Below are 27154 nucleotides of genomic sequence, written 5' to 3'. Positions count from 1 at the left end.
GAGAATAATAAAAAGCAAAATATCTTCCTAATCAAAGTGTGCTTAAAACTACTAAATTGCAGCAATTTGTTTCCAATTGTCAAACATTTGTAAGATGTATATTGCTCTTAAACATAAAAACTAGTTTTTCAAGTTCTGTTATTACTTTATCAAACATCCATGATCCGAAACTTGGCACCAGATATATAACCCAATTAATAAATGTTGCAATATGATCTAATTTTACAACAGAGTAGCACTACATTGCATCTCATGAGAAATACTTCCTATGGTCTCCCAAGAATTTTTTTGGTTTTTGCCTATTTTAATATTTTATCATTCTAGATTTTTCCAACACATTGAAGAGTGTAATACAGAGCAACACTTCTAGCCCATGAGCCAAGGAAGAAGGAGCAGTTTTAAAGGACATTACCACATCAACTCCAGGATTGGACTTTCTAAGAACTTAGAAGAACCCTCTAACGCAGGCCTTTAAGGCAAGAAAAATGATTAACGTGGTGGAGAGATTCTTGCCAAAGGCAGCGGAGGATAAAGTTTTCAATTTAGGTAGTTCATCACAGAGTTATCTAAATTATACCTGCATCATTTCTGGCTTTTCCCATGGGCAAGAATCAAGATCATTAAAGCCAGTCATCCATCAACCTAGGAACACTTCATGCTATGGCAGTTACAGTGCATGACTTCACCCAGAATATGCTAATTAGAGATCTCAGGGGAAAAAAAAGGCTGCAGCATTAGAATACAGTAGCAACAAGATCAGTGGATAAAAGTTAGAATGTTGTATTATATATAAAAACCACCTCCTGATTTATCTGAATACTTTCCATTTTTTTTGCAAATAGTTTCTTTTAAAGATAAAACTTGAAATGTGAGTGAAGCATTGCAAAATGGAGCGGATGGGGAAAGAAGAATCATGCCAGGAAGAAGACACTTACTTGGCAGTCTATGCAGCAGCAGTAGTTTGACAAACTGAGCTGTACTGCCAATGACAGTAACACTGAGGCAAAGTAGTTTTTAAGACGACTTTGTAATTTCAAATCAATAAGCACTTTCAAAATATTCTCCCTGTCTTCTTATCCTTACAGGATTCTTGCAGACTAGACCACTGACATCTACAGCTCTGATTTCTGCTCCAAGTAAGAACATACAGAGCACGCATACAGACATCAACAATTTAAATTATGTTCTAAATTCAGTCAGCACAGCTAGATAACAATGGGACTTTTTGCTTTACTACAGTTCAGGAATCAGACCTTTCACTAGAATCACACTGAAATCAGTGCTTGAGATCAAACAGGAACAAACCTACCTTAAACCGCAAAGAGGCATGGTTAAAATGATGGCAATTTTCAGTAATCAATATAATGCCATTAGAAGAGCTTTATGGTCTAAACTGTGGGCTTTTTTCTTCTCTTTTTTCTTTTTACAAACTCATAAGCCTGAATACAAAATAAGTACAGAGCTTTTCATAAGGCATGTCAAATTCAGATCTTCCTAAAACACAAAAGACATCTGAAATCTATGATATAACATCAGAGATGCAGTTCAACCACAGGGAAAGTCCAACTTTCAGCATCATACTGAACTTAGGGTTGAAAATTCTGAATGTCTGGGCAATCCTATTCAAACAAACAAGTCTTCCTATCAATTTCAGTTGAATTTGGACAAGTTATACTTGCCATGCTCAAAGGTTTTTTGCTTCTCCCCATAGCTACTATATACAGAACCAACCAACTGTAATTAGCAATTTTCAGAAAGGTAAGAGACAATTATTAAACCCTTAAAGAGAAGATATTATTAATGGTATTCAACATGCATTTCCACATACCTTTTCCTTTGCAACAATGCTTTCTTAAGGGGTATCCTTCCTCAGTCACTACTCACCAACCACCATGCCAGCACTACCATTCACTTGACTCATGGCTGGATCACTGATATGGAATCAGTTAAAAATAGTTCTTGCCCAAAAGTATTACTTGAAACCAGAAACAATTTTTCTATTGGCACTACAGAGGAAGCAAAGCAGAGGTGGGAATGACAGTCCCCCGGGGGCTGCAGCTGCAGGAGGTGCCGCCGGCACAGCCTAGCAAAGCCACTTAAGAAAGCATAACATAGAGCCTTTGCACTGCTTGCTCTGGGCTAAATGATCTTCCTCTGTGAGATGGTCATTCCTCCTTAGACTTGATGTTACTCCTTCAGTTCCTTATTTGTCAAAAGTAGGAAAGTACTCAAAAGCTGCCCTTCTGCCCTTTCTGTTGAATGGAAGGTATAGTTTGCCAACATGAAGGATCCATGAACATTGTCATTTAAAATAAAAAAATAAAAAATGTCTTTATCTCAAGCTAACTATGCTATCATATGATGGCTTTCCACTTCAGAAGGTTAGTCAAGCAAACCCTCTCTTCTCCTGAAGTCCTTTTAAGTACAGGGTAATACATAAGCACAAGCTATAATTCTTTATTTTACAGCATAAATACCTAGTGTGCCAAGTCTATCATTTATGCCATATTGCATTTTAATGGGTATCTCGTGACCTGTCAAAGAAAGAAAGGATGGAGAAAAAACACAAAATACAGACAATGGCCTCATTTTCAGTAGATACACAACTGTAGTCTAGGTATCTGTTTGCTTTTGTCATGTGTAAACACATTTTCTGCATGCAAGTGTATTTTTGTAGATGGGCAGTGATCTTTGCTACTGTTCATTGTTCACAAGGTTCCACATGATCCCTGTATTTGCAAGATCTACTTGCAAGAATAAAAATTGCCTTCTTCCAACATTCACACAATGCACCAGCCATACACTTCAACAGCTCAGATCAGCTGTGGCAGTACTACATACAGATACTTTCCAAGCAGAAAGCCAGCCCTCCCAGCTCTCCCTGTTCCTGCCCATTCCAAGAAGTAAAAAGCAAGAGCCAGACATTTATGTCAGCACAAGCTACACATTTTCTCAGGCTTCTGGTCTCCCCTGTGGCCAGCTGCACTAGGGCTTTTCCAGAGCAGTCCCTCTCTAGCTCTTCCACTACGATGATTTACATACAAACAGCATACTGATCTCTCCAGGATAATCTATATGTACAGGGAACGGAGAACACCAACGCTCACCTTTATCACCTCTAACCATGTTGAAATGCTTGGTGAGGTATTAATGTCTCTAGTAGTATTTCCAAGAGTACCTGACATCTTTCCCCCTCCTTGCCAGCAACAGTAAACACTCCTAGGATTCACCTTCCTCAAAAACGTTAACATCTTTTTTTCCACCATTACAGACTCTGAAAACACTTCACATGCTCACCAGCTCCCCACTCCATCTTGCCACTCAGCCTTACCATGGATCTATCCCAAACACCTATTTCACTTGCTTCATTCACAGCTACTAATCAGGTAATAGCATAGTGAAGGCAATTCTATAAAGTTTAAATACAAACTGGCCCATGAAACAATTTACATAAAGTATTATCCAGAGCAGAATAAAATGTAGCAATATATGCATACAAGAGCAAATGAATGTGAAAGAACAGGAGAATCAATAGAGAAAAACAACTCTGTTCCATCTGAGTACTCCCTAGACAAGCAATCTTTCCTTCGTTCCTGCAAATAGGAAGCTAGCTGACGTAATGAGACTGGAAACACATCTACATCAAGAAGAGTTGTCCAAAGCAACACACTGCCTGCAGAAATGGGCGAGTCAGTATGGGAACATACTGGTTTCCACACATAAGCTGGAGAATTAAATGCAAAAGTCTGAATTCACTTGCGAATAATTTTGACGGTTCCGGTCAACTACTACTTGCACTGAAGCTGTAACTCCTTCTTCTTGGCCACAGTCAGTGCGAGTTCTACGTTGAGAAACATCCCTCCCAACTTTTTTCTTCCTTAACGATCAGAACCTGTGTGAAGAACTACATTTCTGCTCCTCTAGCTGCTCACTACTAACTAGGCATAGAGGGTGTGCTGGAGCCTGTTGGTAACAGCTAGTAGCCTGTGGGCAACAAAAAGGCTCCTTTCCCCATCCTTACTAAACTAGCTGTTCTGAACTATAGTTATAAACATAGGAAACATCCTTGTAAAAAACCTAAAGTCAAGGAAGCTGTGACCAGCTTCTTTAAATACAAATTCATAGCCTCAAATTAACAGTCCAGCTTGCCCTCATCAAACCATGCTGCACAGCTGGACGAGCAGAAGCAGCAATGGTTGCACAGTATTCCCTAGCGTGTCTCTAGCTCAGTGTGGGCCCATACTGCCAAATCAGCTCACTCCCTTTTTCATGCACAGGCTTTGATCATCCACGCTAACTAGGAGCTGGCTCTTCTTAAACAGGAATCCAGAGGTGAACAAATCTTGCATATCTCATGGACAGTTGGGACCAACCTCAATCAGATACCAGCAATTTACACTTTTGAATGGATCACAAAAACAAGGGAGATGAAGGAAGTGGAACCCTGGGGATGCTGATTGTGCTGGTTTTGGCTGGGGTAGAGTTAATTTTCTTCACAGTAGCTAGTATGGGGCTATGTTTTGGATTTGTGCTGGAAACAGTGCTGATAACACAGGGCTGTTTTTGTTATTGCTGAGCAGTGCTTACACAGGGTCAAGGCCTCTTCTGCTTCTCACCCCACCCCACCAGCAAGGAGGCTGGGGGTGCACAAGAAGCTGGGAGGGGACACAGCCGGGACAGCTGACCCCAACTGACCAAAGGGATATTCCATACCATAGGACGTCATGCTCAGCACATAAAGCTGGGGGAAGAAGAAGGAGAGGGGGTGGATGTTCGGAGTGATGGCATTTGTCTTCCCAAGTAACCGTTACACGTGGTGGACCCTGCTTTCCTGGAGATGGCTGAACACCTGCCTGCTGATGGGAAGTGGTGAATGAATTTCATGTTTTGCTTTGCTTGCGTGCACAGCTTTTGCTTTACTTATTAAACTGTCTTTATCTCAACCCACGAGTGTTCTCACTTTTACCCTTCCGATTCTCTCTCCCATCCTGACGTGGGGGGTGAGTGAGCAAACAGCTGTGTGGTGCTTAGTTGCCGGCTGGGGTTAAACCACTGCACTGATCTACACATCTGGATCTTCCAAAACATGAAAAGCAAGTATTAAAATACAAGTCAAGAGTTTAGAGTTTTTCATCATTTGGAGATGACGAAAAAACCCAAACTCTAATATCTTATGAAGATTCTTGTTAAAAATGGCTGGATAGAAGTATTATGCTGTTACCAAATTCATGTCAGATAGTTCTTTCCTAAAGGGGAAAAATAGATTATTAAGCCAGACATTAAAGTTACTTCTGTTAGAAAATAGTATTTGAGAAACCACAAGGATTTTTTTCCTTAATTAGGATTTATGTAATTTAAAATGCAAGTTCTGCAATCTCTTTTCTCAGCCAAAACTTAGAACTTACAGCCAAAAAAGTTAGAAATGCAGCAACTGTCAAGTCAGTACAAAGCAACAGTAGTTAATACACACATTTTTCTCTTAAGCTTTGTGTGAGCCATGATACATGATAATTTCTATTCTACAGACACCTAACTGTTTTTGAAGTCATGCGCAGCTTATCTCCTCTTGACTGCTGTTATGCAAAGACATAATTATTAAACATTTATCTCATACGATGTTACATTGAAAGTCAATGCATTGACAAACTGAAAATATGAATGTGAGCGTATTATAAACCTAAGAGCACACAGTTGTTACAGATTACCCTGGAAAAAATGGAAAATATTGATAAAACACCAAGCAATTCTAGATTTAAAAAAAATCTTTAAATACAGTGCTCTGTTTGTGAGGTCCTGGGATGTTCAATATATAACTAACAAACTCCATCCCTATGTTTAGAAAGGAGCCATATGTTCACTTCGCAAATGTCTGTGGCTGTTTAAAGATATACAGCTCTGCATCAGAGATCGTTAGTGCACAGCAGGTGAAACTGAACTTGTGAACAATCATCAGTTATTTCAGTGCAAAGTCTGGCACGTTAGCATGAATGACTTGGCAGATTTAAGTTAAGCCACCTAACCTCGCACTGGAAAAGATAATTCTCTTTTGTTGGTCTATATGAGCAACTATACTGGCTGAAGTCCCATGCCTTTGACACCGCCCTCTTTAAACACCAGTTCACAGGTACAGGTCTGCATCATCTCCTGCAATTAAACTCCATGTCCACAGGTTTTGTTTGTTTTAGTGACAGTCTACAACACCCGAGAGAGAATTATGTGGTTAAAAGCACAATCTGTGATAGCGAATTTCTTTTTTGTTTGCTTCCTAGTTACTCTTTAACAAAACAGTAAAAATAAGCAATAGTGAGTGCTACATACATATTTTGTCCCTTTCCTATATTGCACATCCTTCAGATAATGTGCTTTGTAACAGGCTAAAAAATTCCACTTCAGTTTTTCTCCATCAGACAGTTAGCAAGTCTAGAAATAATCCACTAAGACAGTAAGCTGAATAACAGTTATAATTAGTTAGTCAGCAGTGATTGTTGTTTGATAGGTATTCTGTTTGTCATAAAAGCTTTAAAATAGCAATATTGGTTAAAGCAAATCAAAAAGCCACAGTACTGCTGAAATTGCAAACTATGACACCAGCAGCCTATCCATTGTGCTAAGGACCAACTCTTCATTCTTCAGAGAACGGAAATATCTTAAGAATTTAACATGACACAGAAGTTTATATACTTTGAAACCTTGAGGCTAAACCCCAGATTTTTAGACTAGTGCAAAAAAGTATATTAGAATATCTTTTTATGACATATAGCACAGATAACAGCTCAACTCAAAGTATTTCCCATCAGCAGATCTCATAAAAGCAGGAACCTCCTTAGTATTAAAAGGACAGAGTAATCATATCCGATCAAGTCTATTCACCAATTTTATCTCTATTTGTTCTCTTTCTGGTTTTGATCATTAAATAAAAGTACTATTATTACTTTAATTCATGGAACCCTTCTCTTGCTTCTATTTCAGTTCTGATAACAGGTATCTATGGTTAGATACAACACTGTAGTTAAGGCTGGTTTAATTTGTGTAAGGTCTCCTTTCCCTTCTCCCACTAATTAACACATTCTCAATTTAATTCACATTTTTCATCTCCAGCTGGTAAGATTTCTTTAAAGAGAGAATTTGCAGTGTGAGCTGAAAGCACTATCAACATATTCAATGAAATGAGCTAAAGGTTTCAAGTTTTTAAATGCAGAGCACAAAATGCTTTCTACTAACATTTTAGAAACTTCAGTAGCAAAGCATTGGCACGATTTAAAGAAAATTAACTTTTCTACTGCTAGTCCATCCTCACACCAGCTGTGCTGCTGTGTTCCATTAACGCTACTGAAATCAATGCAGAGTTAGGAGAATTCAAGTGGTAGTCAAGTGGTTAATCAAAATGCAGCCCAGGGGACCACTAACAGCCCCCTTCAGCATTACTAATACAGCCTAGCACTGCAGTGGAAAATATTCACGGGTGGTCTTCACAGTCATCACACTGTGCTGCAACAGCGAGGCTTGAAAACACACAATTCTCCCCAGCTCCACGCTACTGTCTTTGTGGGATGCAAACGGACAGCAAAATGTGAAAAACTGCTTGATACTATATACAGTGGAGAAAAAAAATACAATGAATAAGGTACACTAAATACAAGTCAAAGCAAAGCATCACCCTGAGAAAGCTGTAATCTTGGCTATTAGAACCAGTGCAGCCCACATCCTATTACATTCCGTACACACTGACGTTCTGTGGCGACAACTAGTTTGTTTTTTAAGGCATGACCATACAGAACATTGTACGTATTATGTTAACTGAAGAAAAGCCTACTGTAGTCCTCTTAAGACAGGAGCACAGCTTTGGAAATTCAAAATAATATGCCGTATCTTAGCTTTAGTTTGTCTCTGCAAGTACAGAACTATGGGGTGAACTATGCCTGCAGACCGCTAAAACTAACGAGGCTGTTATACGTGTAACAAAGTTCATCGGAAAGAGAGCCATGGAAAGAAATCAACTGATCATGAAGTTACCTGAGTCTTCCTCCCCACCTAAAAGGCTTCAGTGTGTCAGCCCCAAGTCTTTAGGAAGAAGGACATGGAAATATCACGACAAAGGTCCTTCTTACCATAGTAACGTTAAAAAAAAGTGCCTGCTTGCAGCACTGCCAAAGCTGACTTGTCGGCTTGCCTTGCTACGTATTCACGAAGGATGCCAGATAGCTGACAGGCATCCAAGCCATCATGTCTTAAATGACAAGTAAATACTGAAGTCTGCATCCTAATGAGTGACTTTAAAGATGTTAACACTAAAGTTGTTAAAAGAGAACTCAACAGCCCATACAGCATAACAAGTTAATGCATAAGGCAGAAAAGCTACGGAAACTTTGAACAGATCCACCAAAAATATTCTCCCTCACTGAGCAGTGCTACATCCAGCAACCTGATACTTAACTGTTCTTAGTCTTAGAAAGAGTTCTCTGAGTACCAGCTATGTACAAGGAGGGTGTGGAGGAGTATTTGACATGAACCTTCACTTGCTCATTTTTATGGGATCAAAGACACACAATTAAAATCTTCCAAAGTGACACTTTTCAAAGCAAAAGAACATTTTGTAAACAACCAGTCTGGCAGGTTTTGGTGCAATTATACTATCTGAGGTGTTAGATGGTTACACTTATCAAAAATTTAGCTTTTCACTGAACAAGCACAGTAGCGTGATGACAATGGCCTCAGAGCACCACGGCCCTTGCTTTGAATCAACACTTTTATTTTTAAAAAATTGTTCTGCAACATGTGTATTCAGAATTAATACCACTATTATTTACTAGTGCTTTAAAGCCTGAGCAATTGAAACAGTTTCTTTTAGTGTGCTCATATCAAGTTTTTCCCCATAGCTGCCAGAAGAACACAGCAAGAGTTCAGTTTCAAAAAAAAAAAAAAGGCACCCCAAAACAAAGCCCAAACCAAACCCAACCCACAACACACAAACCCCACACCCTCTGCTTACCAAAAAAATCACATGAAGAAAACAGAGGACTGATTCTTTGATCATGTTTGTGCAAGCAGAATGCCCTATCCGATGAAATATGCTTAGTGCAATACTGTCCCACAAAAATCAAGGATTTCTTTCATAGTTATCTTAGAAAAGCACAACTGTTAACAGCCAAGTTGCCTAAACCAAACTGATCTTGTGCCTGTCACATGGAACCAAGGATTCAGCTACAACAGAAGTAGCCATGTAGACAAGCTCTGCTTGAAAGTGCCATGGTTTCATATTTCCCCATTTCCATTTAATCATCTCCAAAATAGCAACTTTAAATTTACCTAAGGTGTTATTTGTGGCAGTGGCTCAAAGCTTCCTGTTCTAAAGGCTGACGAAAACTCTTATCTGCTAGGCACCCAAGGTTTAGATTAATACTTTCTTCTGTGTATGGGAATACATTACTTCCCACAAATGCAGAAAGGATGGCTACCAAATATCTTAAAAGCTTTTCAGATACAACTTGGATAAATAAAGGTAGAGGGGGGAGAGCGAGAGAGAAGGAAAGAGGATTTTATTGCTTCTGAAACCAATCAGCTGAAGCCTTACAAGCATCTTTATTAACAATTCACTCTTTCATAAATGAAATGGAGGTTCTCAAAAAGCAGCTGAGAATTGTTAGTATCAAAACCACCAGATTGTTCAATGTTTTTGAGGAGACAAGCAAAAAAAGGAAAGGATGCTTATGATTTTACACATGGAACTAAATGGGGGGGGGGGAAGTAACACCTAACTTCCCACTCAAGCTATCCAAGGTGCTCCATGGCTTTGCTTTTTAACATAATCTATGCAGCCTCACCCTCTAGCAGAGGTCCCATCCTCAGCTCCTTTGGGATTAGGATTAAAGATATTTGTGATACTAAGAGCTCATGCTCTATTATCCTTTCATACAACCCAAAAGAAAAGAGAAGCTGTTTTGCTCAATGAAAAATTCTGCAAAATTAACTTCAGAGGAAGAAACCAGGTGTAGTACCACACTACAAACATTAAACCTAAACACACTAAGGATATGAAAACACAGTACAGTCTACATATAAATTAACAATGCTAGTTGTCTGAGAGTCTGAAAAGGAAGAGAGAGATTTCTGGTCTCTAAATGGGAACTCAAAAATTAATCAAATAAAAGTCTGAGTTCACCTACTTCAGAGACAGCTGAGTTACAGTCCTTGCTAAATCCTCAACATTTCCTCCTACCAACTTTTATCACCTTCTTATTATGAACGAGCATCATCCAGATGGATTTTCTTCAGATCCTTTTATCTGCCAAAAACTCCACACACCACCACAGAGCGATATTTTCCATTGCAGATTTCACGACTGCCGCCTCAGTTCTACACCACGCTTGACAGCCAGAGGTGGAACAATTTAAAAAAAAAAAGGGGGGGGGGGCGGGGGGGGCAAGCAGCCACTTTTCTCTATGTCTCACCAAATAAGGAGCATAACTGATGAAGAGACCTTTGTAAAGTGATGAATAAATTTATTGCCAAACAGCCCCTAAATTTTAAACACTGAGTCATATTCTTTAGATGTTCGCACATCTGCCCAAAGTAGAATTATAAATCTTGGTCAAAGAATATGTTTTACTTATGCTAGGTAATCTCCAAATACCAGCATATCTCAGGTTTCAGTATGGTAATGAAGAGGCTACTCTACTGAAAGAAAAAGTTATGGGCTCTGTACCAAGTAATACCTATCACACAAATTGCTTGTTCAGGCTACAGTGGTCAAAGCACAGGCTAAAAATTGATTAAAACTGGTTTTAGGAAGCCACAAACATTTCTATTAGGCTGTTACAAGGCATAAATAGCCATGATGACTACTGTTTGGCCAGAGATTATTCAACTTCTGGCTGTATTAATAACCCTAAACCAAAGAGATATTTTTTCCAAACTGCTAAACAGTTTGATTATTTCCCATGCCAATGCCTCCTTTTCCCTTTGCTGACAGGCTCTTTTGGAGAAGGTATTGCTCATTCCTTCATGAAGTAATTTATAATGGATTATCTTAGCATAATACTCCAGGTTATAACACCTCCTTGTCCAACGCTTATCTGGACCTCCCCAGACTTTGTGGCTCACATCGCCTAACACTTTGCACAGTCAAGACTACATTCTGTTTTGTTGAACGTTGTTTTTTAAAAAAAATCTTTGATAGCCAGGTGCTTCCCAAATGTTTTTTCTTTTCCTCAAGAAACTGTCCTACTTCATCTTTCTGCTACTGGTGCTATCATTTATTCACCAGGAAAGCCCACAGAAGTTGCTGATAAAAGTTTTAGAAGACATTTGGTAGCCCTTCAAATGACATCCTGACTAAAAACAGTAGTTACACTTGTTTTAAAAGGAGCTACAAAACTCATTATTTTTAGGTCTTTTCTCATCCATACAGTTCAGAGGAAATTCTTCACCTGCTTTTACACCTGTAAGGCTGCAAAGGCTGTGTATTCCTTTATTAACACTGTCATTGAATTACAGGCAACTGCTGCCCACCAGCACAGAGCAGATCTGTTCCTTAGGGGAACATGAACTACTCAAATTTATTTGCCCAGGCAGCTACAGCGACCACTCTCAAAGTCTGGATATTTACATCCCCAAAAGAATATTAAAAATATCAAAAAGTACATAGAAGATTTTTTTTTTTCTTCATTAGAAAGGAGGAGGATAGATTCCATGTTGCTATATCAAGAGACTGTGGTAACTGAAGGTGTTTTTAGCTCAAATGTAGTGCATTAGAAGAAGTAACCTTGCAAGTTTATTAATTATAAGTAAGAACTTTCCTGGACCAACAGGCATTTTGCCATCAAGATGTATACTGGGCAAAAATTAAATACCTTCTGACCTCGATTCACTGAGAAATGTCAGCATTCTAAACAAATTGATTTTTCAACCACTTTGCAACTGACAACCATTTCTCAACATACATTCTCTTCATTGTTACCTGGATTACTTACATAGTCACATTCAAACTTGTATCTGAGCTAAGCTAAAAACAATGTACATATGAACTGAAGAAAACATCCATACATTCTAATATTATAAATATTCCCTTTTTATACTATTATTCTAGTTGTCTATACAGAAAAGGTGGACAGGACTGGAAATTTTTTTTAAAAATCCATATCTGGTCCAATTGCCAGTGTCCTTCATCTCACAGAAAAGAATTTTGCAATCCATAAATCTGAGTCATGGTCACATACCAGTTGTGTTTATTGAAGCCAGATAAAACCATAACCTGGACTGATTTCAGTAATTTGACCCTGGAAGTAAACCAGGATTCCTGCATTATCACGATCCTCTACCTGTAGCATATGAAAACTGTTCTTAGGACTGCTTTCTGAATACAGCAATGTACCTAACAAAAGAAAATTCTACTTGCAGAGAGGCTTTGGGAGGAGAACTGTTGATTAATCATCACCTCTGTTCTTCCTAGTTTGCAGATAAAAGACTACTGTTTTTTTTCCATGAAAGTGTTACTAATCCTTAAAATACACAATGAAGAAAAGCTCATAGCACATTCAGATTGACATGTCTAGCCTGCCATGGCAGTCAGTTTTAAATTATAAGAAAAATATTAAGTTTTGCTCTTGAGTTTGTGTCCAGTCATAATCAGCAATGAGGACAAATATTTACAGTATAATCACTTTCCTGTCATTCTATTATATCTTATTTTATTACTTGTAGGTACTCAGGTAGTATGTAACACACAGTAAACTTTATACAAGGTCAGTGAGGACAAAATGCAGATTTCAGGATGACTAGTGACTCCAGTATTTACTACCAAGGTTTACAAGCAGTGTCAATAGATGCTAAGGTGCAGCTTAAGCCTGCATGAAGCTTCATTTATTTCAGAAAGGCTTTCCATAGGTAAAGGGACATGGTTATACAGATTATAGAATCAGGTCTCAGTGAACTGTGACAGCTCAATCCAAAAATAATAAATGCATGAAGTAGCTCCACTGGAAGCAGAACTCTTCTAGGAAAGTCTGCTAATGGCACTGCACTGTTGCACTGATGAATGAGGCTATAAAACGCTTAATTGACTTCAGAGTTTTAAGCAGCGACTCCAAGGCAAAAAAGATTTGCAAAAAAATAAACTCAAGAACTCTTTAAAAAAACACTACTAAAAATATTAAACATGATGTTGTTAGGATGCTCCATAAATACTACAATTGTCCAGACAGAAAGAGTGAAATTACTAACAATAGCTAACATGAATTTGTCTAAAGTCAGCATTAAAATATTACAGCTGATAGAGAGGTACAATAATCCTAACGTGTTTGCTTTCCGTGATCACTTCATAGTGTAAAAGCTGAATAAACTATTATAAAGAAAAAAATGGAAGTATCATGTATTTGTATACATACGTGTTTCAGCTCCAGTAAAATGACAAACTGTTGGGTGACAAAATGCCTTCTCTACAACAATTTTCAGATTATCTCAATTGCTCTAGCACAATAAAAAAGGATGCTGTTGAAATATTACAGACAAAACCAACACTGTAGCTGGTATTGTAATCACAGTATTTACTCACCTAGCTTATTTTCTGAATAATTCCTTCCTAACAGAGAAGATATTTATATTATGATTTTACTGGAATCATACGGCTTCCAGAGTTTGCTACTTTCAGGAGACTGCTATGAAGACAGAAGTAGAAACAAGTTTTTAATTTCTGTTTGGCTGCCTCTGATCAGATGAATTTCCACTGATTGCTTCAAATGGATGAACAGTAGGCACTTTAACACAAGGATTAGCTTCAAGCTCTATTCTGCCCATTGGTACTATCCAGGCTGGAGATACCTGAACAGTAACATTATCCAAACACTCACGAGAACAATACATTAATCAAACCTTAAGAAACTGTTTCCTAAAGGTTCCTCTGTTGTTGCTGTTTATTATAGTTGCTTCAGATATTTTAAACTTAGTGTACCAAGAGTCAAAGGTAAAAAACTGAAGCTCTAATAAGACAAATAGTGTTCTTTGCCACAGAGCAAGCCTCAGGCAGCAAAAAGCTATGTAAACACTGCAAACTGAAAATTCCTACAAGCTCCTTAAACATTGCTTGTGACTACTAAAATTGTGAATCTAGCAAACTCCAAGAATAACAAACAAAATTCAATTCACCCTAAGAATTGATGAGAGATGTTTCCTAGTCAGATAAGAACAATGATCCTTTGCCTACAAATGTGTAAGCAACAACATGAGTATGCTTCTTTCAATTATCTGCAAATCTACTGAAACAATAGAATCAAGTCTCTCTTTTGTCCAGCTACAAAAAGAAAATATACAGGGATGTTTTTCATTTTATATATAGCCCAGAAACTATAACAATACTGTACTAGCTCACTTTCCATCGAAGCAGAAGATCTTCCAACGAAGATCTTGTGTTGTATGCCTTGTGGTAGCAACGTGGCTCATCCTATTAGTAGTCTGCAGGTGCTATACCTCTTCAGTTACTTGTTTCTAATCTGCCTTCAGTCTAACCAAGACAAGAGAGACGGGTGGGAGGGGGGGAAGGTACCACAAGGCAAGCAGTAGTAAACCACACATGCAAAGGGCTGTTGTAAATGCCTATAAGCATATTTTTACTATGTGGCAAGACAAAGGTCTGTCTCACCATGAGATAATATGCCTTTAACATCCTAGTACAGACAAATGCAGTTAGGACAGAGCAGCTGAGACAGTAACTCTGCTGGTGTGCTGTAATCAGGTAATCACTTGCACATCCGCCCTCCCAGACTGCCTTTCAGTGGCATTACCCTACCAAAGGCAGCATCTGCTTCTCTGTTTTGACAAATTTAAGATGGTAACACCCTCTTAACAGAAGTATTTATTTTTACAGGAAACCCAAGCACAGGCAAGACTTAGGAGCACAGCTATCAACCTATTTACCGAGTTGCCCTAACTCGTCTGCTCTGTTCCCTTTTTGGGACTGCAAAGATCATTAGCAGGGCAGACTCAGACCTTCCTATGGGTCAGGACAGCCAGTATCTGTTCAGACTTGGTGGCAGAGCAAAATGCAGGGCCATAGATGAGGCAGTATAAACAACAAGATTTATTCAGTGTACCAACCACATTCACAGCTGGGAACACTAAAGGAACCAAGATCTGCAGGCGAAGAGGCCAGCAAGGCATTCTACCACCACAGGATGACTGAAATGCTTTGAGAAGTTGTAAGGGTAGCGAACAGTCCATTCACTGAAGACAAAATTAATGACTTCAAATGAAGTTTTAAAACATATATTTAAGCTGAAGGTACTAAGCAGGTCATCTCTGTGTCTCACATCATAAGAGCTATTAAGCAGAGCAGAGAAGGACGTTTTTAAATCATAACCAGTAACAAACATAATAAATGTTTTCTTTCAGTTAATAACCAATGAAGTGCATATGGTAGAAATGCAGAGCAGATTCATACCAACCCAAGTAATTAGACTTAGAGAGAAAACGTCTGCCCAGTTTCATCATTCTAAAGTGCAATCATTTAAAGTATGAAACATCTACTATGAACAAGGCAGACTATACCCCTTTGGCAGAGAATTTTATTTTCTTCAATGTGTTCAAGTTACCATAGAAGAAAGTCTTCCTCTGAGCTTGTAAAATACCACTAGACTTAAGATTGCCATTGATACAGGCTAGACTTTGAATTTTGTTTTCTAAGACTTTCCAAATATCTAACACTGAAAAATGTTATGGCCAAGAGAGAAAAATACAGATTAAACAGCCCATTAATATTTTAAACAATTGCCATACCCACCTGCTACATTAAGCTTTTCAACTGCTCCTAAGCTGGGAGCAGGAGTGGTAGTATTGTTGGTAGAGTTTGCTCCTGTTCCATTAAGTACAAGATTTTCCACCTTGGACTCCAACTTCCCAATGCGCTGCAAGATATTATCCAACAAGACAGCAAGTGTCTTCTTCAAATCTACAAATGAAAATGAAAAGTTAAATTGCTTAATAATGCAATGAACACTGTCAGACAGAATCAAAAAATAGATGCAAGAATGAGACTGGAATATATATGGACACTTTCTCAGTGCAAATCTTTGTCCGTAGCAGTTCTATGCACTAATGTTCCCTACTTTGTTCAGCCTCAGATACAAGTTTCCCTGGACATTGAACTTGTCTTCCTGCGTATTTTATAAAGCACACTGCAACTCATATACATATCCTATATTCAAGGTGAAGTTTGTGCCTTTATGGGTACACACAAGGGAACAAAAAAAATGCATGCTTTGTAATAGCTCAAGTAATAAGAAGCTGCTTAAATAATAATGAATCTAAACCTAAATCCATATTCAAGCACTATCAGAGGAACAGTCTGTTAGATGCTCAGTCACCTGGAAACAAAAATCTCCATCCCAAAAGGGACAGCTTTGAGCCAGTACAAAAACCTTCTCCTGCATCTCCACCACCACAACCAGGTTCTGCACTGGCAAAAAAAAAAACCAAACAAACAAACCACAAAACCAAACGTTAAGTTCAACCTTTCTGTCGTATACACAAAACACTGTAAATCACCTGTTTCTCTTCTTCAGTCTGTGATTGCCTCTACTATCTATTTGGTCTGACACAACAGTTCCTTCGCAGGGAAAGCAACAAACAATAACAGGAGTTTGCATATCAAATGACAACCCAGAAAGAGTTCTCTGATATTTTTTCTTTCCCTTTTCTTTTGTTCAGATTCTTGAAGTAACACAGACAGTTGGGCAAGCTAAAAGAACTGTGGGCAAGAGGGGAAAAATAGACCACTATCAGACAAAACTGTATAATTATAGTGGCAACAAGCCAAAGAAGATGAAAGAAAGTATTGTTCTTTGTTCATTTACCCTTGTCTCAGGATTAAAGAATTTAGTATGATGAATTTACATTATTTTCCCATTTAATTACATGTGCATGTATAATACATTTTCTGCCTTCCACAACTTTAGAATCAAATAACTTTCTGATCTGTAATAGAAAATTTCTTCATACATCTGAAGGGATTCCTCTGCCCCTACATCAGTTGTATTTTTGCCACACTTATTTTGTGCTCCCTTTATTTTTTTTTTCCGTGACTAGCCCAATTCTTGTGCAAATGAGAGAGTAAATAAGAAAAGGCTATTACTTTTAGAAAGCTTATGATTCTTTTTTCCAAATAAAAGGAGAGTTACATTTATTCCATGGAGGCATAAAGTACATCTTTTTCTTTGTAACTGTGTGTTTTCCTTTGTCCTTTAAAGATCAGAAGACGGAATCTTAAGCACTAATGATCTGGACTATTTTAAAAGAGGTCCAGAAGTCACTTAATGGTATAGCGTGCAGAAGAAAAGGAAAGAGTAGAGCAGGGATTTAACATGAACAAAACCATGGTAAAGAAGGAGGAAAAATCTAGGCGAGAAAAGTAGTAAAAAAAATTTCAGGAAACAATGAGGAAGAAACATAGCATACATAAAGGCATACACAGATCATAAGGAGAAAAATGGCAAAACATTGTATTTTTTTAATACTGATACCAAAACACTGATAAGAGAGACTGCTTACCAGAACAAAAAAGCAACTGGAGGCTAGTTTGAGAAGGGGAGGGCAGAAGCACGGATTCATAACAATTTTTTTAAAACAACTGTTTACTGCTATAAAAACCTAATACTCACTGTGTATATTTGGACTACAACTTTTAAAAGGAAAGCGTTTGATCCACCTACCTGACAGGTGAATATATGGTAGAAAGAAAAAGTGAGAAAGTGAACAAGCTGTGCAACCACAACTAAGGAATGACTGAAAACCTTTTGGGTGGGTAAAAGCAGCCAAATCAAACAAACTTAAAACTTATTCTTGAACATGGAAAGCATGACTGTGCTCGCTAATAGCAATCAGAGGATAAGATTAAAAGAAATAAAAAGGCTAAATAGCAAGGGCGTTAATTTGCATAGAATAGTGAACCAACTTCTACCCATTACCATTAACATTAGTCATTAATGTGTTTATTCCTGAACAGCTAACCTGATCATTTGCTATCAACAGATCATTTAGTATGCCAAACAGGCATTTTAGTAGACAAACTAACTTACTTATTAAGTAATTATCTTAGCCAGTTTCATAAAGTATTATTTAATACGGTGTTATTCACTAACCATAGCACCTTTCCCTCTAACATTTTAAATAAATACATCATCATTATTTTGCATCCTTCCAAACTCCGTAATTGAAAACACCTGTCCAAACTTGTCTTTAAACTTAAAATTCTTCTTAGCCATGGAACTTGAAATTTCTACACAAAACTTAGCTTCACGTTCACAGAAGCATTACAAAGTTATTTCACCCACTTTCAAATGCAGTTTAACTTCTCCTAGGGAACTTTACCACTGTTTGGCAGCAAGTCAACTTACTCCTCAGTGGGATTTGGAACGGGAAATGAATGCCATAGGCAACAAGCTGCAGGGGGAACTTAGCTTAAGGATATCCTGTAGCCTCAGACCTAGGTAAGGCACATATTAATGCAGTTACCCTTCAATTTCTGGAGGCATATTGTTTTTTGTTGTTTTTTTCTTCTTCAAATCACCTACCATCAAGCACCCTTACAAGACAATGGGACACTGATGATGGTTGTATAGCAGATAGCGGTTTGTTTTAAGCCTATGCACACAATTCTGTAGGGACCTCTACTTGCTTGGAGGTCTTCAATCTAAATATTGATCTAGTACCACTCTATTTAGCTTGTGTTGCTTTGTAAGATTGCAATACCAGTATAGTTCAACCTGCAGTCACAAATCAGTAGAAGTTACAGAATAAGGACGGCTTGTTATTTAAGCAACAAAGCAGTATAATTGTTAGCTATATTTGGGGTTATAATCTCAGGCTTACAGGCAAGCACCTTCACACAAACTCAAAAATTCTTTTTTTAGACAAAAAAACTGGTAACAGAAAGAAGACATGGAGAGAACCTCCCAGCAGAATATTTCATTATATACACCAAAAAGTAAAGAGCATTAAGAGAAAACTTGAGAAAAAGGTGCAGCTATTATCTGTTGCATCCTAGTCTTTATTCTTTGTCTAAGCCTACAAAAACCATCTATCCAATTTCTTCAGAGCTGAATATTAAGGCAACCAAAAAGGAAACAAATCTAGATGACTAATTAGCCATTAACTTTCCAGATAGCCTGAAAGTGCATAGGTAAGTAGGAAAGAAAGTGAGTGTAAAAAATGCTAGACAAGGTGTACATTGTGATCTTATCAAATTGAAAAGGGGCCACACCTAACCTGAAATTGGATTATATTTTTACTTTCACAATATTTTCTTGTAATATGCTTCTTTCTTTTCTGCATGCTTTGTCTCACACGTGCACACAAACTTAACTCTCATGTTGTACAAAATGGAAGAGAGTAAGCATTAAAACTTACTGCCGAACAAAGCACTGAAACTCACAAAAAGAGTTCTCTACCCTGAGGCAAATATGATATATTTAAGTGTAATTTAAGCTTACACCAGATAAACAAACTTAAACGTTAAGTAAATTGACTGAACAAAGAAGTGAAATGGGAAAGAAGAAATAAACAGCAGGTCTCCACTTTATCAGTAAGGCAAGTTCTTCTTCCACAAGGAATTTCTTAGATCATTGATACGCAAACTGAAAAGCCTCCCAAGTTTCTCAAAAACAGCAAAAAAGTTTTTTTTTAAATGAAGTTCTAACAAATAACCTGAGGCATACTAGATATAGCTACTAGACAGATGTAGTAAAACTTAGCAGACTACTTAATTTCCAAGTGACTGGAAATGTAAAATTTGTCCCATTTCATACTTACAAGTGAAGACTGTTTTCTCCATCTGTGCAGAAAACCCACAGTGCAAAGTATTGTCAGTTGAGCAGCATTATGAAGTAAAATGTTTGGACAACTTAGAAAAAACCTTAATCAGATTATCATGTAATCTAGAGCACACACTTACCGTATGCTGTCACTGTCCCAACATAAGGCCCATCCACCACATTTTTATTTTCTTCAGCTAATGCTTTGATGTATCTTTTGCTGAGATCCAAAATTTGCTCACGCAGGACTGAACTGCTTTCGTGTTGTGTTTGCTGCTGAATAGTAAAATGCAGAAGCATCATTCCCCAAATGAAACCAAAAGTCACCAGAAAAAAGCCGAGTTTCTGAGAGGAGAGCTTCCATGGAGAGAATGCCATGATTCCCAACAGCTTCACAGAGTTACTACAAAGGTTCCTAAAGTATGACACCAAACAGCAAGTTCATGGTCCAGGTATACAAATATCACAGAGCAGGACTCAGTCTTATTCCAACTCCTTAGTCAACGTATATCCGTATTTCAGTTCCATCCTGTTGCAAGAGAGAAGAAAAGAAACATAGTTACCACAACATACTAGAAGTTTTTACTAGCTATACTAGGTCTTTACTCTAACCGGTACAGAACAGGAGTAGACAATATGCTTTCTTTGTAAATGTTTAATTTGTATGTATCAACATTGTACTGTACTAGCCAGAGCACAAAGCAGCTGAGAAAAGCACTGGAAAGAGAACAAAGAGGGAGCGATGCGCCTGAGCAGGTGTAGAACACCTTTCAGTATCTGGATCAAATTCAATGCTTGAAGCGGTTTCTAAGCTGAATTTCAAGGTAAGGCTGCTTTTACATAATTTTTTTGTGTGTGTACACAAAACTTTGTGATGTTGCCAGTGCAGCAATTTAAGACAATTCTCAACATAATTCAGTTCTCAGAAAACAAGTAATTTTAGCTGGCAGCGACATTGCTCGGAGCTCCTGGCAAGAGCTACGGCATATGGCTAGATAGGTGATCAGGAAATCAGACTCCCTCAGGGGTAAAGAGGAAAAAAGAAATCTACATTATTTAAGCCAATACACTCTCCTGCCTTACAGTGCAAGCAGTCAGAAGGCTGGAATAATCTCCTCTTGCTCCTGTGTGGCCTCTGCCATGCATAGTTACTCCTTATTCATAAAACATAGTCCAATGAGTTTGCTCTTTGCAACTAAATTCAAAACACATACTTCTCAATGCTACAACATGTCTTTTGTATATAAAATTAATATTCTCAGAGCTTTGCACACACTAGGGAAAAAGAATTGTAGTAACGGCCTTCACGACACAGTAGGGCCATCTTTTCATGGTAAAATCAAAGATAAAACCTGGCATAAACAATCCAAAGGCAAGAAAAGCTCTGTGATGAGGGCTAGAGGCAGGGTCCTTAGCATAAAACCCAGCAAGAAGAAAGGTAATTAAAAGGTAATTAAGTGTAACCTATCATGTTAAAACACAGATTTGGTAAAATGTTATCCTTTTAACTTCATCATGCTCCCAGACAGGATTAGAGAACATAATGTTCCCTTCCATTCTGCACTTGCACAGAAAATGCAGATGTTACTCTGTTTTAATAGGATAATTACACAGATGCCTGCTAGCAGTGCTCCCTGTTTGTTAAAATTCCCTTTAGATCTTCTGCTTTCAGTTGAACCAGCAGTTCTGCAGAGGGACAGAAATACCTTTGGACCACTTATCTTCCAATATGTCTTGTGTGTGCATTTAGCATTACTGATTATTATTGATTGTAGAAGTGAATGTGCATTACATAGTAAACTAAAAGCAGACAAGGGAGCAACTGTACCATGCATTTACGTTGCTAAAAGAATAATCTGTAGCCATTTTTTGCTTAAGGAGGAATGGTGCAGAAAAATTAATTGCAAGTACAGTGAAAAAGATTATAAAGCCCTTGAGCTGACTTTTTCCACACTTAAAATATCTCAATAAAGAAAATGAATGGTCTCAACAGAGAAAATGAAGGACTCTAACGCTGCTCTCCATAAACTTAAGTTAATTTTCCAAGGAATGGCAGAGGGAAGTTTCACTTCTTTCAGTTTATTTAACGATAGCCTTGGACACTCTTGGGCTGACTAAAAAGTAGAGTTGTTATTTCATTAAAAACTGAATGTTTTACTATTCTCTTGCAATATCTGGTGTGATATAGAGAATTCCATAGTTTAAAACAACATCACAACTTTAAAAAGAAATCTGAAATATTCAAGATTAACTCCCTCAGTGACTTAATTTCAAGTAAGAATTGACAGCGTCCTCTACAGCAATAAGATCTGTTGTTATAACAGTCAATATTTTTTCCTCAATTATCAGTTGTTTGTGTAGTGGAAAACACTGAATAAGAAACTAAACCTATCACTACCATGTTTTAATAGACAAGTGTAAAGATTTTCTATGACTAGCTGTTTAGGGGAAAAAACTGCAGAACATAATTAACATTAAAAACAGCAATAAAAAATGCAAGTATTTCACAGTCTTCTTTTTAAAGCTCTAGAACAGAAACAAGGATGATTACAAAAAACAGTGTATGTCTAACCTATGAGAATGATCTACTTAAATACAGCTGTTAACTTTTCTATTCTGTTTATCACAGAAAAAAAGCCTTAAATCCAGTCAAAAACTGTAAGAAGGTAGACAGGAAAAATTAAAGTTTTGCCATAAGAAAGGTTTAAAATTCATGGATGGATGGAAGAATGGCCCCCACTATTTCAAGTGCTAAAAGCAAAAAAAAAAAAAAAAAAAAACAACCAAAACAAACCAAAAAACCTAACCACAAACCCCCAAAAGCCCAAACACCACAAACCAGCCCTATTTTTACTGCCATTTAAGCAGTTCCAGTGGACAGCAACTTTACAAATGCCTAACAACGTGTACTTAACTAATTAACTGTACAGCACTGCTTGTGACCATGAAGTTTTGTAAAGTGCATAGAAGAAGAATCTCTGTCCTTCCCACTGCTTCTATGGCTAGATGCACACCTGCACTAATTTTGATATATGTTTAATCCTAGATTTGACAGATGTCAAGGACTGCAACACAACTATTCCACGGTTAATGGTTATCACATATCTATAATGACTCACTATTTGGTATCTAAGTGGACAGTGATCAGAAGATATCAGGGGGTTATGTGGAATGCATGAAGATTGCAGCACAGAAACATCTCTGTGGTATTTCTGCTTTGACAAGAAATTAGCAACTGCAGTGAGCAACAGTTGAAGCAATAAACACACATTTGTCTACTGTAATCATTCATGGACTTCAATAGTGCCTGCTGACTAGTTATCTCTCTGCCCATACCAAGTAAGCCACTCCTGAACTTAAGGTGGTAGAATATTTCCCTTATTCTCCCCCATGCCTTATAGATGTTCTCAAAGGAGCTGATCCTCTTAACTATTAAAGCCTATTCCTAGTCTAGTCTCCAAAATGCACAATGGGAGTCATATCTAAAGAGGATATGGAAACACGTATTTGTATGTGCCTCTAAAGAATGACAGGCTTTTTTTTTGTTTTTTAAAAAAGCTTTGGAAAGAGGTGGTCTCACTCTAACACAACTCTTGAAATAATTCCAGCACCCCTCTGGAAACTAGGTATGTCATAGTTCTGAAGTTGTTTGTGAAACCGTTAGGAAGATAATTCCTCCTGATTTACTGAGAGTAGCTAACGTACCAAAACTAAACGCCAAGTGTGAAAAACAGGGTGAAAGAGAAAAGATACACAAGGCAAGAAAACCTTTAATAAAGAACAGTTTTGTTGTATTCTTCCTTAAATTCAACTTTAACCAGCCAAAATCTCACCACAACTGAACCAACACACTGTTGTTCTGTTTTCTTTTGTTTTTTAAACAGACCAGTTACACCCTTTGCGATAAACATACCAGAATTTAAAACAGAACTGCCTCTACCCTTAACAAAAATGATTAGCATGTTTCTTTGGAAAAGGGCTAACCTTACATCCATTTACATAGGCATAAGAATTTTAATAGTCTCAGTACTTTTAGTATTTCAAACAGCTTCATTAAAAACACATTTTTTCTGTTCTATATTTAATAAAATCCTGCTTAACAGCTGGTCAATTCACTAGTTACAGAGGATAACATTACCATGCCTATGTCATCACAACAAAAAACCCCTCACGCTATTTAGAATCATATCAGAAAAGTACCCCAATACTAAAGTGATCCATACATCAGGGATGCAAACTACACATTTCTCAGCATTTTAAGCCTTTTTTTTTTTTTGAATGCTTAAAATGAGTAGAAACAGTTAACCTTCATGTGAACAGATTTTGGTGACACATATCCATGTATTCCTCTTCATTTTTTAAAAAGGAGAATTAATCATCTGCAAGACATTAAGTGTCTTTATAAGTATGTACATATACAAAGCCTGATGCTCTCTGTCCAGTCTATACCTATATAAGAAATGGTACTTACTCAGGGTAAACTTGGAACAGCACTATCCTCAGGATAGTCAAGATTCGACTGTTCATCAGCTGAATGCACTGTTCATCACTAGCTCCACAGTTATAAAACCTTAACTGTCTGTAGCCAAAGCAGAAGCTGTTGCACCCATAAAAGTAGCAGCAGATTGAGTAGTCATTAATTATTAGCTTGTTATGAACTCAAACATAAGCAAACCTATACAGCATGACTAGTAAACAATGTATATGCATTTTTGTACTAAGTGGCTCAGTAAGAACAGTATTGCCACTGCTAGGAACAGGCCTCAGGCCTTATGTCAACTGCGTTCCTATGCCAAATGTGCAAGGCCCAAATTCTGGCCTCTTATGCTTGTGAAATTACTAGGAGAACTTGTGTGAGCTAGAGCTGGGTACCAGGTGCCTCTTGTTATGGCATACAGCTTAAATATGAGATAAGAACAAAGGCATTGAAAATATGGGCACAGGTTGAAAATAGAGGCCCCAGAACTGTAAGCAACTCAGTGATAGTCACTTATTGGTCACTGATGAAATGCAACCTGGAGATTTGGAAAAACCCCTGCTTTTCTTTCAATAGCAGCAAAAGCTGAAAAGGAGGAATAAAACTGCTAAGCAGCAAGAAAAGACACCTGTGACAGCCTTGAACATCTCACCATCAAGGACCATAGCTATCAGTGCTAAATACATGGCACCAGCTCTGTGGTACTGTGTGCTCACAATTAATTTATAATGAGATTGTTACAGACTAATTGCTTTGACTATGCAGTGGTAATGTCTAGGAATGAGTAAGAACTAGCCATTAGCAACGTGTATTGTTCATGAATATCAATCTAGTGAAGTTTTGTTATAAAGTTTAAAGCTGGTTTAGAACTGTTTTGTTTTATCAGGCTTCTAAACCTTCAGTGACAGCAATCTCTCATTCTCTTCTTACATATATCCATACACAAACAACACGTATTCAGTTGCAACATCATGCCATCATGCCTGACCTCGCACAATTTGTTATTGTATCACAACCAGCTCAAAGAGGTGCTCTTAAAAACCCACACATCAGGATCCTAATGCAAATCCTGATCTATTTTCCAGATTGTTTTCTGAAGAGGCCATGCTGCACTTCTGTTTGCAACTGTTCGATTCTGTAGAACAACTTGTTACAGACCAACAGAAGACAAACATCAAGATGTGAATTTCCTCTATTCTTATGAAGGGTGTGTTAACCTAAAAGCTAATGATAATTCAAATGTCAATCCAGTGGGCTGCCAACACACCCAGAGCTGCAGCCAGAAAACACAGTGGTGAGCGAAAACACCTGCCATATCCCAGCACTTCTCTGCTAAGGGATGCCAGGAGTCATGCAGGAGCTGGTGTAATGCATCTTAGAAGGGACAGGCAATCCTCTAAAACCTCCTTTCTAGGAGTAATGAGTCCAAACTGGGACTGCTAGGTTTTAATAGTTTAAGCCAGCCATGCTTCACCATATACATAAACTAGAATTCCAGGCTGATGTTAACCACTGTCTCCTACTGCAGCTGCATTGCCTAAACAGATGTGCAGTATACCCCAGCTGAATGCAAATTAATGGATTTCCTGGTACTGCAGTTCTTTATTCCTGCGGGAGTATCTCAGCAGATGTCCCACTCCAGTTGGCCAATCTGTGTTCTGAAACAGTGCAATCCGTGCTGAAGACACCCCGCTCCCCTTTTACTTATTGCAAGATGTTGGCTTTCTTTAGTCCTTTTGGAGGCTGAATCTACCTTTCCTTCTTTCAAAATAAAGCATTAACAACAGGATAAGCTACAGCTTACTACTTAATACAGTCAAGTGAAATCAAAGAACAGTCATATGCTGTGTTGGTAGAAGATAAGAAAGGATAAACTAGATCAGAGAAGAAAAAAGAAGCCTGATTTCTCATAAGAATACTTGCATTTCAACACGATGTGTGCTCATATCATGTCAAGCATCTTCATACCACGTACATTTTGACTCCAGTACTGAAATGGCAATTAAATAACCAATAAACTTAGGAAATATGTTCTACTAACATAAAACCATCCACACATCTACACAAAACTCAGGGCCTCAGTCATTACACTGAGAGTTCAGAAGCAGTTTAGCTGCCGTTTAGTCACTGACCATGTCAAATGCATAAAGTGGAGGGCAGACAGTAGGACAGTCAAAGGCTGACTCCACGCCTGCTTAGGGTGAGAAGGGCTGTATCCTGCCCTCCTAGCCTGACTGGGTCACAGCAACAAAGGAAGAAAACTACAGCCTTGCAACCCTCTGAGAACTTACATTAGCTGCTAATTTTTTCTTCCAAGAGATAAATTCAGCAATATAACATTTTACAAGATTTCAGAAGAAACTAAATATCGCACATTAACCTGAAACACCAACCTGGTGGTTGCTCTGAAGAGAGGGAAAATATGATCAGATCAGAGTTAGTTTATAACTAAGTCTGGAAGACTCCACTGATTTCAACAACTAATCAGTAAACAATTAATTTATTTCAATAGTTCAAGTCATAAATTTTAAGGCACCTCAAAACATTTTTGTTAATCCTAAAATAAACTTTCATTATTCAGTTGTGATCAGTCCTATAAAAGACAAGATTCATGATAGCATGTTCTGGAAGGAGCAGAAACATGCTAGGAAACCGACAATATTAACCCACATCTGCAAGTCCAAGGTCTAGGTGAGGCTTCCAACTGGCTGAAGGTGTACACATTCCCTACATACATCACAGGCAGCCTCCATTCCCAGCACCTCAGGAAAAAGAGGTAGCTGAAAAATCATGCAACTATACCAGACTCATGTGGTAACAGATGTTTACGCACACTTTTGCTAACTGCACATTTTATAATTTAAGTTCCTTAGTATATAAA

General features: G+C 37.9%; 1 protein-coding gene across 1 annotated transcript in view; it reads right to left on the bottom strand.

Annotated features, from left to right (window-relative positions):
* Positions 1-24324, bottom strand: part of MGAT5 (alpha-1,6-mannosylglycoprotein 6-beta-N-acetylglucosaminyltransferase) — an 86264-nt gene extending 61940 nt beyond the window's left edge. The window contains exons 1-3 of the mRNA XM_050900092.1: positions 24268-24324; positions 19937-20325; positions 15770-15937 (exon numbers count right to left, since the gene is read on the bottom strand). Of these exons, the coding sequence (XP_050756049.1) occupies positions 15770-15937; positions 19937-20174 (406 nt within the window). The 5' untranslated portion in view covers positions 20175-20325; positions 24268-24324. The remainder of the gene's footprint in view (positions 1-15769; positions 15938-19936; positions 20326-24267) is intronic.
* Between the last annotated feature and the right edge of the window lie 2830 nt (positions 24325-27154).

Source organism: Gymnogyps californianus, chromosome 7 (assembly GCF_018139145.2).
Source record: "Gymnogyps californianus isolate 813 chromosome 7, ASM1813914v2, whole genome shotgun sequence".
Lineage (NCBI taxonomy): Eukaryota > Metazoa > Chordata > Aves > Accipitriformes > Cathartidae > Gymnogyps > Gymnogyps californianus.
This window is presented reverse-complemented; position numbering and strand designations above follow the sequence as displayed.